Genomic DNA, 14110 nt, shown 5'->3' with positions numbered 1-14110 from the left:
GAGGTTTAGCCGAGAATCATCACGCTTATCATTCCCAATCAAATTCAACAAGACATGATATAAAGATTGAAACTTTGCTTATTTAAACTCAAATGGAAACTACTCATGCAAAAATCTATTTAATCTAATAAAGACAAATAATTGAATCTAAGAATTGAACTAAATAAGTAAATGGAAAATGAAACTAGATTACCAAGAACACTATTTTATTAATCTAATGAATAATAAAAAAATGATTCAAATACTAAATTAATAATCTACTTTGTTCTAAAGTAATTAATTAAACATGAAACTAGATCTAAAACAAGATATGAAAAACTAATTAATTAACTAATTGAAATTCTAAAACTAAGTTCTAAAACTAATTAATGGAGGCTAACTAATCCAATTTTTAATCTAGGTCTAACTATCTACCATTAACAAAAAGCTAAGCTTTTGTTTTTATATGTTTCAGATCCAAAAATCGTGCATGGGCTTGGATCCATGTTTTGGGCCAGAGAATCAGGCCCAAAACCCAATTCTTTCAGTCCAGAAAGGCCTCTTCAGCTGCAGTTGGCTTTAACAGACTTTTCGTCCACTTCTACTCCTTTGATTGGGTCAATGCTTAGATCATTGGAAAGCTCTTTCCAAACCGGTCGTTTTGACATAAGGTAGGTCCAATTCCGAGGTCTGAATCCAAAGATACGGCCTTCGGAAGTTCTACTAACTTTGTGTGCTGTTTCTGCCCGCGTCGACTTTTCAGCTTTTGAATGGGCTTTACAAAGGCTTTGTCTTTTTGAATCTTGGCCTTTAATCACAGAACTCCTTAGCAACCAACCATTGCTCCTTTATCTCATCAAAGTGGCACATTTCTGCACATAATTGACTTTGAAGCCTAAAACGCATAAAAACACGTAATCAGTATTAACTCTTAATTATTACTTACATAATTGGTCTAAAAGTATGACTGTTACAGGGTTAAAACTACAGTTTTGGGCTCTTATCAGTGTTTCAAATGTAATAGAGAATGGCAAATCAGTCGAAAGCATAAAGTATGGTATATAAACTAAAAGTTAGAGAGAGAGAATGCACCTAGACTTAATCTAGTGTCATGTAGGATTTATTTTTCTAGTCTTTTTTCATTCAAGTCATTTTACTTTATTGTTCTTTATTTCAATCTTGGGTTATTTTGCTTTGTTATTCAATCAATCAATCTTCTTTTTTGTTATTCTTTGTTCTAATCTTTCATTTCAATCCTTTCTTTCAAGTTCATGTTTTTTTAATCTTCAAAATAACTTAAGCTTTCTATGTTCTTCATTCAACTAGAAACTAAACAAGTCATAAAAAGAAACTACCTTCATTTATTCTAAAATTCCCAATCATTTAACTCCAAAAAATCTATGGTGAACCTCACTTCTAATCTTTTTAAGTTACACACCACAACTATAACTTCACCAAGCACCTAAGGAAAACTTTTAGGATCTAGTCGGCGAGGCCCCAAAGATGGAATGTGGAGGAAAACCCAGAGAGTGAACAAGATTGCACATCCATGAAGGCGGGCTGTAAAGTTTTCTTGAGGAGCATTTTCAAAGTGACTTACAAGTTCACCGTCGAGCGTCTCTGCCCCATCCTTGATTCCTTCAAAGACAAGGTAACCCCAAGGGAAAGAATCAAAGCTATTAAGATTATCAGCAAGGTCAATATGCTTTACATTAACACCCTTACTCCTCGATTGAATCAAGAAGGCACCGAGGACATACAACCGGTTCAGTCGGTACACATCCGAGAGCTCTTCCGAATGTGACTTGGCTTTTTCTTTGCCATCTCCCTGGCTTCCAATATCCGATCCAGAAGAACCGCTCCTTTAACCGTCTTGTTCTTTTTGGATTTTTTATTCGGCATAAAATATTTAAGCCTAAAAGGTGTGGGTTTATAGTATTCATCAAGAGGTTCAGTGGTGGACAGTCCAATCAGTACAGCAACATCGGACTTCTTGAAATTCAAATGCACATCTCTAATTTTGTAAGTAAGCTTACAAACCCTCCAGTTCAAAATGGCAACAATTAAGTTGTTGTGGGTTACCAACGAGTACACCTTGTCGTCTTCTGGATCTTTTTCCTTTGTGGTGTGAAGAAGGAAATCAAATGGACAAGTTTTGAAGTCATTTAATTCATCTACATCTAATTTTTCAAAAAACTATGCATGCAGTTTTTTCGGACTACAATGCTTTGTGATGTCAATATCCGGTCCACCTTCTGATCCAGAATCTTCCTCCTCTACAAGAATCTGTTTCCCCTTCCCTTCTACTCCCTTTTTCATCCTTAAAATATTTAGACAAAATTGTTTAGATAATTTATCATAAATAGCAAAAAACCCAAGTTAAAATGTTTTCTTATCCTAATATAGTTTATTAGATAAGCTATTTAGTATCATGGATAGCTTATGTAGAGTCTGTCAACAAACACTTGTGTTCAACAAATAACTCAATTTTATTTTCAGGCTTTACTGTCTGTTCAAGGAAACAATACATATAGGTGTTGACTATAATGTCTGCTCAAGGAAAAACTCAATTTAAATTCTAATGCTTTAAACCATTTTCAGGACAAACAATATATATATATATATATATATACTGTGAGTTAAAATACATGGTTTAGACTATGTCATCTCTGTCGAACAAATAAAGAGTAGGATGCAAGTAAAGATAAAATTATTCTGAATTTTATACTTGTGAATGCCTTCTTACTCTTCTGAATTATTTGGGAATGTAGGTTGTTCTTTCCAATTCGAGTTTTGATTTTGATATTAGCATTGAAGAGAGATGAGAGACTAAAACACTTTGGGTATAAAACTGCAAAAATTGTATTTGGCTCCGAACTGTATTTGGGTTAGATCTTCCGTAAGTCTTTTTCGTACGACTTATTTCCGAAAGGGCCAAACACTTTCCCCCAAAAAACATTGATGACGTGGTAAGTTATATATTTATGTTTATTTTTTAGTGTATAAAATATTATATATAATCATAAACTAATAATATAAAATTATAATAACAAAATAATAGTAGTAAATGACAAATATATATATATATACTAGTTTTTATAGTGGTAAAATGAATTATTCAAAACAAATAAAATTTTAATTAATGTTCATTTTCCGATCTTATATTTATTCGATATCTGATTCGGATAGGATTTATAATATCCGTCAGATTTGGATATCGGGATAATTTTTCGGATTCGGATTCGGATTTGGATACAAACATATCCGAATCCCAACCTATCCATTTGCACCCATGGACAAGACAATCCACGACCACTATACTAAATTTACTAAGTACTAGAAATGGACATGTTTCGAAACAACTGTATAAGACTTATCTTACTTGAATAACCTGTTTATATTACTAATTGAATAACCTTTTTATAGTTTAAATTTAGCGTGATTTACATTTTCTATGCGGTTTCTATGTGTCTCACCTAGGGGTGACTTCGGATTGAATTGAAAGAAGGGCCTTCGGAAAAACTTCAAATTTATTTCGGATCGCAATATCTGATTCTGATCCATTTTTATTTTTCGGATGGAGCAATTTCTTTTCCGAATTTGGAAATTTGGAAAATCGGCATAAAACATAAATATTCCGATATAATTAACTATGAAAATCATAAATTAGACATTAACCAGATACAGGCATGCCATCAGATATAGACTTTTTGATAATCATAACACAAATATCCCTGCCAAATATGGAAAAATATCAAATTGGATTTCAGAAAAACACGGATTATTGGAAATAACTAGAATAACCCATACTCTCGTTCTCAAGCCTTTGGCTTTCTAACTGGAATCTTAACTGAGAACATTGTTCTTAAATGGAATTAGAAGCCTAGCAAACTTAAAATGATAACCACTCTTTTAAATGATGTTTACCATATTAATTAATAATGCCGAAATGATTTCTATGGCAAGAATATTCGTTAAAATAAAATAAAATATATGTCCAATTTGATGACTGCATTCCCACCCCATCTTTTTATATGCATATCATTAATGAGTTCTGAGGCCATTGCAATTGCCGTACTTCCTGTTCTCCCCTTCAAAAAACCATGTTGCTCACAACAGATGATGTTCATGACAATAGAGGTTAGCCGGTTAGCCAAAATTTTAGTAACAATCTTAAAAAGGAAGTTACTTAAACACATAAGGGGCCTATCTTTGACCAATCTCCGTATGCTTTGTGCACTTCGAATCAGCACCATAAAATTTGCATTCATTCCTTACGGGATGATGTGATCAGTGAAGAATGATATAATGGCTCGACAAACATCAGTGCTCACAATGCTCCAACAATTCGGTAGAACATGCCTTGAAAGCCGTCCGGACACGGGGAGCTTTGTGGATCCATACCCATGACTGTGGTCTTATTTCTATCCCCGCTAGGTATAGCTATGAGCATTTCATTTTGCTGATCTGTAACCGCTTGTGGAATGAGCTTCAGAAGCTCCTGGTTTTGCAGTACCGGTATGGCCTCAAACTTGGCTTTGTAGGCTTGCACCATGTACTCCTTGATAAGGCCTTGACCTTCAGCTGTCTTGATCTCCTCAATAAAATATTTGGACTGCCGCATTCGTGCTTTAGCCTGGAAATAGGCCGAGTTTCTATCCCCTTCAAGCTCCTCTTTGATGCTTGCTCTTTGTTTCCACATAGTGGCTTCCGTGTGCATGAGGTTTGAGATGAGTTTCTCCGTTTGCATTTCTTGTAAGTGCAGCTGGACATCAAAGGTCTCCTGCTCTTGCTGTTTTTGGATGTCTTTGAGGGATTTGGTTGCCTGCGCAATTTTATCTCTAGTGCCCCAGAATGTATCTTTATGCCAGGCCTTTAGAGTACCCTTGAGTCTTTTGAGCTTACGCATGACAAGACGAATTGGGCCATCACACATTGGCTCACTCCAGCTTAACTTTACCATATTCATAAACTGATTGTGCTCAAGCCAGATCTTTCTAAACCAAAATGGCACATTTTCCGGCTTAGTGTTTTTGTGACACCATCCCATTACTGGAGAGTGGTCAGAGAACTTGCGTTGCATTATCTTGCATCTCCAATTAGGATTTTCTATCAGCCAGCTGTTGCATACAAGAGCTCTGTCTATCTTTGCCAAAATCCGCTTATTCCCTATTTGCCTATTGCACCAGGAGAATCTATGTCCCAGAGTAGCCGTGTCCAAAAGAGCATTGTTGTTAATTAAATCCACGAACTCATTCATTGCTCTTTGGTTCGACACCTTCCACCTTTCTTCTCAGTTCTTGTGGTGATGGAGTTGAAATTAAGTCGCCAATAACAAGCCGTGGAGTGTTTAGTGCACCAACAACCCCAAGTTCTTCCCATAAGGTTCGCTCTTTTGTATATAGAAGCATTTGGCATGTACAAATGAAATGAAGCGGCTGATTCAAATTTACAGCTTATATCTGTTCATTAATGACAACCACATTCACTGCCATGTCATTCTTCCAAAAAACCCAAATATTTCCTATTTTGCTCTCCAAGTGGTTATGCACAAAATTATTACTGTATCCCCTGTTAATCAGCCATGAAGGAGTAACAGTGGGTGCTATAAGAGGCTCTGCCAAACCGATCAAGTCTGGCTTGTGCTTCTGGATGATGTCTTCTAAGTATAACTTAGGAGATGTTCTTCTCATTCCGCGAACATTCCAGAATAGGACGTTCGTCATTGATTATGCAGAGTTATTTTCCTCGCCCTTGTGGATGGAGGAGAGTACTCCTGCAACATCCATTTTGGCTTATTCTTTTTCTTAACTATCGTCTGCCATTGCTCTTCCCCGGGCTCTTCATTCTCATCATCCGCTAAGTCAGCCCAGTTAACTGATCTCAACAGTGAATTTGCCTCGTCTATTAATTTGGATCTGTTTTCGTCACCCAAGGATGTATTCTTAACATGTCCTATCGATGTCGATGATTATGAGTCAAATCCTCTGCCATTCGAACCCTCATCTGCTTTGCGCTCCTCCTGCTGAGCAGTTATGTTAACCACTCTTTGATGCGGCTCAGCGCTCCATTTTACAACCCAATCCTCTGTAAAAGAGTTTTCCTCAACAGCCTCTTCATGGGTGAGGAAAACAAAATGTCTTGTGATGCTTCTATAATGTTTTGTGAACACAAAATGCTTAACCAAGCCCCTTATCCTATATAACACAATTCATCAGTTCGACGTCGAAATTTCTTTATATAGTTTCTTAGGAGGCTTCTATAATGTCTTCTGGGTAACGAGTTTTGACCACCATTAAATGAACCAAGCTGATATAGTTATGGGTAGTTGAAAACATGTATTAATTTAACCTTGTACTTCTTGGTTTAATTTCACAAAGAGTGTTCCCTTCATACATGATTATAAAATGCCTATACCCGAGCATGTGACTTCTTGGTTTCACAATTGATATTATGAACAATTGGGAAGTCTACCAATAAAGCTTTTGTCACTGTTCTCCCGTTTACAATTCAGGTGCTCTCCACTCTGCAGACAGTTCCATGTTACAATATTTTATTATTAGTGCATTCCCAAGCTAGCGACCCACCAACAACCAAATATGTATGAAAGTATTTGAAAAGAAGGTTATGGTAGAGTTGCCTATCCCGGTGGATGTTAAGTACGTTATAATGATCTGTTTTCTCAATTTGAAAAAAAAAAACTTTCAATTTGAAAGGACATATCATTATAACTGAACATCCGCCGGAGGTAGCTAACTCTACCATGTCTAACTTTTCAATTATTTCCTTACGTTTTAGGTTAAGTTTGGGTAAAAAGTTGTTCCATAGATATAGTTAAATATCTTTCACAGTGATACATCACATTAGAAAAGGTTTAACATCATAGAGAAAAATCTTAAACAGTCAAATGGCAAGACATATCCCTATTGTTGTTTAAGATATTCCCTAGATATTTTTGTCACAACATTTAATCTTTGTTTGTCATGTAGTACTATGAAAATTGTCATCTCGGTCTATCATTTCTCTTGTGGAACAATTAAAACCTAAAGGCAACATGGTCATCTAGAGACCACCCGAATTGTAAATAGGTCATCAGCGTCACATGTTTTGCCTGTAGACTTCTCAATTTCACAATTGATATTATGAATGATTGGGAAGTCTACTAGTAAAGCTTTTGTCACTGTTCTCCCGTTTAAAATTCGGGTGGTCCACTCTACAGACGGTTCCATATTACGATATTTCATTGTTAGTGTACTCCCAAGCCAGTGACCCACCAACAGCCAAATAGGTATGAAAATATTTGAAAAAAAGGTTATGATAGAGTTGGCTATTCGGTGCTTGTTTTGTTATAGTGATCTTTCTTCTCAAATTGAAAAAACTTTCAATTTGAGAGGATAGATCATTATAACAAAGCATCCGATCCATCGGAGGGCTAACTCTATCATGTCTAACTTTTCAATTATTTCCTTACCTTTTAGGTTAAGTTAATGTAAAAGGTTGTTCTATAGATATAGTTAAATATCTGTCACGGTGATACATCACATTATAAAAGGTTTAGCATCGTAGGGAAAAATCTTAAACAGTCAAATGGCAAGACATATTCCCTATTGTTGTTTAAGATATTCCCTAGATATTTTTGTCACGACGCTTAATCTTTGTTTGTCATGTAGTACTGTGAAAATTTTCATCTATATCTTTTCTTTTGTGGAACAATTAAAACCTTAAGGCAACATGATCATCTAGAGGCCACCCGAATTGTAAATGGGTCATCAGCGTCACATGCTTTACTTGTAGACTTCTTAATTTCACAATTGATATTATGAACGATTGGGAAGTCTACCAGTAAAGCCTTTGTCACTGTTTGGGAAATAAGTAAGTGAGTGAATGTCCTATGATACTTCACTGCCACCCAAGCCAAAAAAATCCTTCATACTCACAACTTCATTATGCACTACTTTTTTAGTAACAATACATTCTGTTTCTCTAAATCTTATGGCAAAGTTCTATTACGCGGTAATTTGAAGGTCGCAACCAGGTATATACAGGCACTGGAGTAGCTGCAATGACCAGGTAACTAAAATTCTCTCCCTCTAATGTTTTTCGAACCGGATTCTCATAATTCCGTTTACTTTCTAAATCCCTTAGTACACGGGACTGTGAACCATTTTGTGAACAGGTACACAAATTTCCTGGCCAAGACTACATTGGATGTAATTCTATTGAAGAGGCAGAATTACTGCTTAGAAAGAAAGGAATCAACAATTACTATAATGAGTTCAATCATATATTAGAAGATACAATCATACAACCGATACCCATTGTCTGTGCTACTACAAGGGAGATTGTACCCACTGTCAACACTATTATAGGGGAGACTTCCTTGCAAACTGAGCATAACAGTCAATCAGTTTTACTTAGGAACATGGCTCTCGTCATTATTGGCCTACTTGTTGTTCTTATTGCTCTAATGGTTAGGTTGATTTTCCTGTTGTAGGTGCAAAAACTATGTATATAGATATTTTGCTTATGTATATGTAGTTCGCCATGTATATACTAGGTTGATTTGCATGTTGCTCTATGTACTTGGCTATTTCGTTTACACCTTTATCTAACTGCACTATTATGTAACTTTGCTTCAAATATACTGCAACAGAAGATATGGGCTAAAAAACCAAGCTTTCTCTTAAACGGACTGTCCGTTTACGGACATGTTATATAGTCTCGTGAGAAGCCTATATAGTGTCTTGCATAGCTTGTATAGTTATAGTGTCATATATATATAGCCCGGCTCTTAAACGGACCAGTCTATTTACGGACATATAGTGTCTTGAACAACTTTGTAAATTTACACTTATTAACTTTTTAATTTATGCTTATATATGACACTATATAACATGTCCGTAAACTTACGTCCATTTAAGAGCTGGGCTGTATATATATATATATATATATATGATGCCCACGAACAAGTTAATAAGTATAAATTAGAAAGTTGTTCCAAACACTATATAAGCTGTTCAAGACACTATATAAGCTTCCCCACGCACTTGTCAACATGTTCGTTTAAGAGAAAGCCTGGTCAAAATACAGGCACATGGATTACATCAGCACAGTCCCCACTTTACATATCACAAAACTACACATTCACATCACGTACAATGACCTACTAACTATTTTATTTATGTGTATGTACTAGGTTGATTTACATGTTGCTCTTATGTACTTGGCTATTTTGCTTGCACCTTATTTCTCTAATTGCACTATTGTGTAATTGTGCTTCAAATATACTGCAACAGAAGATATGGGCTCAAAAACCAGGGTTTCTCTTAAACTAACTATCTTTTTGCAAACATGTTATATAATGTCTTGCACAGCTTATATAGTGTCATATATATATATATATATATATATATATAAGCTTCCCACAAACAAGTTAATAAGTGTAAATTAAAAAGTTGTTCAAGACACTATATAAAGTTGTTCAAGACATTATATAAGCTTCCCCTCGCACTTGTATGTTAACGGAATGTCCGTTTAAGAGAAAACCTGATCAAAATACCAGCACATATATAGATTACATCAGCACAGTCCCCACTTTACACATCACAAAACTACACATTCACATCACTTACAATGACCTCTTGGGCATCAAAGAATTCATCCACGATACAAACAAAACTACACACTAACATACAGGTTGGGCTACCACGGTACCAAAACTTCAATACACCACTAATAGTTTTCCAATTCCACTCTTCCATAGGGGAGAGTATAAATAAATTATAGAGGGATATACCACACTATATAAGCTGAGCACGACACTATATAAGATTCACAAGACACTATAAGTGTGCTTCAAAATATATTGCAACAACACATATGGGCTTAAAATACCAGCAAATAGATTACTTCTTCACAGTCCCCACTTTACACATCACAAAACTACACATTCACATCACTTACAATGACCTACTGGGGCATCAAAGAATGCATCCACGATACAAAAAATTTACACAATAACATGCGGGTTGGGCTACCATGGTACCAAAACTTCAATCCACCATTAGTAGTTTTCCAATTCCACTCTTCCACAGGGGAGAGTATAAATAAATTATGGAGGGATATGCCACACTATATAAGCTGAGCACGACACTATATAAGCTTTACAAGACACTATAAGTGTGCTTCAAAATATATTACAACAACACATATGGGCTCAAAATACCAGCAAATAGATTACATCTTCATAGTCCCCACTTTACACATCACAAAACTACACATTCACATCACTTACAATGACCTACTGAGGCATCAAATAATTCATCCACGATACAACAAAATCTGCACAATAATATGCGGTTTGGACTACCACGGTACCAAAACTTCAATCCACCACTAGTAGTTTTCCAATTCCATTCTTCCACAGGGGGAGTGTATAAATTATGGAGGGTTTCTTTGGCATTGGAGGATACCAAACACCTTGGACAATTTCTATTCTTCGTCTTTTTGTAAGCAAAAAAGCATCAAAATCTATCTCCTCGAAAATGCTCATCTCTGAATCCATGTCAGAGTGTTTTCGTTTCATCGACTGTAACAAGTAACAACAAACAATACGACTAATTAATACCAACTGTAATCAAATTACAACTAGACATTATATAGAACCTCTCCGACACTATAAAGTGACAAGAACATAGAAATTACCATCAATCCAGCACGAGGTGGTGGGGGATATGGTTGTAGTGTAATCTCTGGATAGGGTGCAGACAAAGAAAATTCTTCTGGAGTATCGAATCCACCTAGAAAGCTAAATACTGAAATGAAAGCAAGAGAGCGAAGAAACATCACTGTCATAACCATTTTGATATTTCTGGCCGCACATTTAACTCAACTTTAACAAGATCGGTTTCTTTTCCAAGTCCACCAACATGACATTTACCTAACAGACCATTTGTTAGAATTTGTACCCATCGCAACTTCTGTAGTGTCATAGACTTGTGCTTACTTTCAATCTTTGAAAAACTAATAGAAAACTTTCCATAATGTACATTTAGGCTCTGAATGTTCTTTTCAATACAATAAGTGTATATGTCCAAAACTTCTTCACAATCACATACCATTTTCCAAATATATTTAGCTATGAAATTGACATCAAAACCCCAGGACCTCAACAAATCTATTTCCACAACCAGATTGTAAAAGTATTTACTAACTACTATTTTCGTGTCTAGCTTGAACTTATACAGCTTATTTATGCCCACAATGAAAATCTCCCACAAATGAGCCAGAGTATCAATATATGGGCACTTTGGTGATTGGGGATGCCATTTCAAGAAACCCTTAAAACCATAACCATTCACAATAGCCACTAGCGTAACCGAACTCTTCCCCACTATCCAGTATTCATCAAAAGTCTCTTCCTCTACATGCCATTTCCACCACTTGTTCGCCTTCTCTCTTCTATAAAAATCCCTCATAGAACTCTCCTCTTCACGAGAATCATAAAATTCCATGAATATACTGATACTGGTGATTTGATAGAATATACGGCACTATACTGGAACTATAAGATACTAAATTGGGGGAAGTGTGGGGATAAGAGTTTCTCCTGCTCCAAGAACAAGTGTTCGAAAGAAACAGAAGGAAATATAGGGAACATTGGGCGGGAAAGGTAGGGAAAAGAGAGGGAAATGTGCTTTATTGGAGTGTGTGGAAGAGGGAGAAGAAGATTAGGGCAAGTCCTCTTCTAAAACAAACTGCAGAAGATGGGTAAAGAGAGAAGAAGATGAGGTCCTAACTTGGAAGAGGCTAATAAAGTAATTACACATGATTCAAAACAAGGGTAAAATAGAATTAACACTAGAGAGGAAAAAGGGCATGGTAGGAAGTTCACATTTGTTCGCTGACATCAGCAAATGGGTTCGACGTCCTATTTTGGTATAAAACATGGGTCAACAATTTCAATGCCCTATAGTGGGATGCCTGCTAATTTAGGGGCCGATTCGTATATTACCCGTTTTTCTTATATTGTATGCTTGTCTCTTTTGGCATTCTTGAAATGCTTTCTTGAAAAACTTGTTCCTGTGGATTTTGTATGTCTTTGATTGTGATGTAATTAATACCAGCTGCTATCTCAATGTGGTGCCTATAAAACTTGTATGCTAGTTGGCATAATTACTATCAGTTTTGAGCTTATGGATGAGATTGCTCTGGAGGGTTAGTTGCAACTCTCAAGCTTAAGAGGCGAAGGGCACGCTATCCTAGTGCTCAATCTGTGACTGGTAGTTAGAGCAAGTCTAGTGCTTATGCCACCCTTGCTTTATGCATTCTAAAGCCAATTGGAGAGAAAATGCATTTTACTATGGTGTTGTATTCGCTGGTAGATTTGGCAGGTGAAATTGGCATTATTGCTATAAGTCACCGACAACTAGGGGCGTGTCTTTTTTTTGAAAACCCAATTTATCCGAATTTCGATCGGTTATTTTTTCGAATTTGGCAATGATATTTGTGCTCCGATATCTGATTTTTCCGAAAAATAATTAGATCGGAATTGGATGTGTTTTCAAAATCCGATCCGATCCAATTTCCGATTAATTTTCAAATTTTTAACATATAGCGGTCTATTTCATATAGTTACTAAATTAAAACTACATATAGTTTACAAACCAAATAAAAACCTAGAGAAGAAGAACATTGTCTCTCTCACAACTTCAAAAAATTAATATTGTCATTCTAGTATATGTCTCAATTTATCCCATATTCCTATTTACTTAATTAATACATTAACATTAAGAAAAAATTTGCTGAATAAATGTGTTAAAAGGTCTAAGTTGTTTACTAAATTAATACATTTAAAAATAATTGCTAAATGAATGTATTAACTGGATACAAAATGGTTATTCTAAAAGAAAATCCGGTTATATAATTCAAATTTCCGATTTACTTTCATATTTTGCGGATTAATTTTCTAAATTCGAAAAATAAAATTATCATCCGAAAAATAATTGGATCGGATTTGGAAAGGATATTGTCATCCGAAAAAATTGGATTTTTTTTTGAAAACCCTTTATCCGATCCAATCCGAAGTCATCCCTACCGACGACAAAAATTAGGATGTCCTTTCGAGGCATGTTTTCCAAAGCCAAATTTCTTTCTTTTGATCATTTGAAGATATAAACACACCCAAACACATCATACGAATCAACACACAAACGAGATCCATCTCGATAAGTTCCCTATTTTATATATAATCTAGAAGTACCCTTGAATCACTAAAAATATATATCCAGTCAAGTCTCCCAATGCTTTATATTACTTTGAATTAGAATTACAACCTAAAGAAAAAGCAAACTACCTACAATAATAGGTAATAGATATTTGAGGCAATGGGTTTGAAGACTTAAAATAAAGGGTAACTTCCTGAATCGGACGTTGACTTTATATTCAGGACAACTGAACTCGTTGAATACGGCAGAGATGATTTATTCCATTGCCGGACATGGCCCCCACTTGCTGATGTATGAAATACCCGTTTTTAGAAAAAAATGATATATCATTATACGAATTTTCATATATACCCTTGAACATCTCCCACCCTCTTGTCACATCTCTTCCTACCTAGTACATCAGAAATTATTTTCTCTCTCCTATTCCTATCCAAACAAGATGTCTTTTCTTCTCTTTCAACAACTTACACTCCTGAGTACAAAGTTACCAACGAAAACCCCCTTTGTTCCCGCCCAAATTCAATTCCAATTCCTTTCTCTCTCTTTTCTCCTACCATATTGACCAAATTGTATTGAAAATATTTGGGAGCTTCCCTATTGTCTTATATCTTAGTTTAGTTGTTGTGAAATGGAGTTCTTCTTGTATAGGAAATGTATGATTGGGCCTTCTTTTTATTTTTAATCAAAGATATGGTTTATTTAATCCCATTATAAGTATATGGCAAAACAACGTAGTTTTTATCAGTACAACCTCTGTATACCCGAAAAAAAGAAAGATGTGGATGCGACGGTAAAACACGGTAGTTCTAGTTTTTATTTGTTGTACAAATGTATACCTGGGTAAGAGCAAATATGTGTATGCCCAAAACTCAATATCGAAAAAGAGAAGTCAAAACATGTAGTGG

The 14110-nt window shown here is 35.5% G+C and overlaps 1 protein-coding gene across 1 annotated transcript; it reads right to left on the bottom strand.

Annotated features, from left to right (window-relative positions):
* Window positions 1-3652: 3652 nt before the first annotated feature.
* LOC147481104 (uncharacterized) lies at window positions 3653-5239 on the bottom strand. The gene is made up of 2 exons (XM_086578839.1): window positions 4314-5239; window positions 3653-3713 (listed from the first exon to the last, which is right to left on the bottom strand). Exons 1-2 carry the CDS (start codon window positions 5237-5239, stop codon window positions 3653-3655), a joined length of 987 nt encoding a protein of 328 aa, XP_086434965.1.
* Window positions 5240-14110: the final 8871 nt, after the last annotated feature.

Source organism: Coptis chinensis, chromosome 8 (assembly GCF_015680905.1).
Source record: "Coptis chinensis isolate HL-2020 chromosome 8, ASM1568090v1, whole genome shotgun sequence".
Classification (NCBI taxonomy): domain Eukaryota; kingdom Viridiplantae; phylum Streptophyta; class Magnoliopsida; order Ranunculales; family Ranunculaceae; genus Coptis; species Coptis chinensis.
Note: the sequence above shows the minus strand (reverse complement) of the source record. Positions and strands in the feature narration are given on the sequence as shown.

Excerpts from the sequence above, each read along its gene's own strand:
- LOC147481104 (XM_086578839.1), bottom strand. The coding sequence starts at position 5,239 with ATGAATGAGTTCGTGGATTTAATTAACAACAATGCTCTTTTGGACACG. Across the intron at positions 3,714-4,313 it reads TACCGAATTGTTGGAGCATT|GGATATTTGTGTTATGATTA; the intron begins GTGAGCACTGAT and ends CATATTTGGCAG.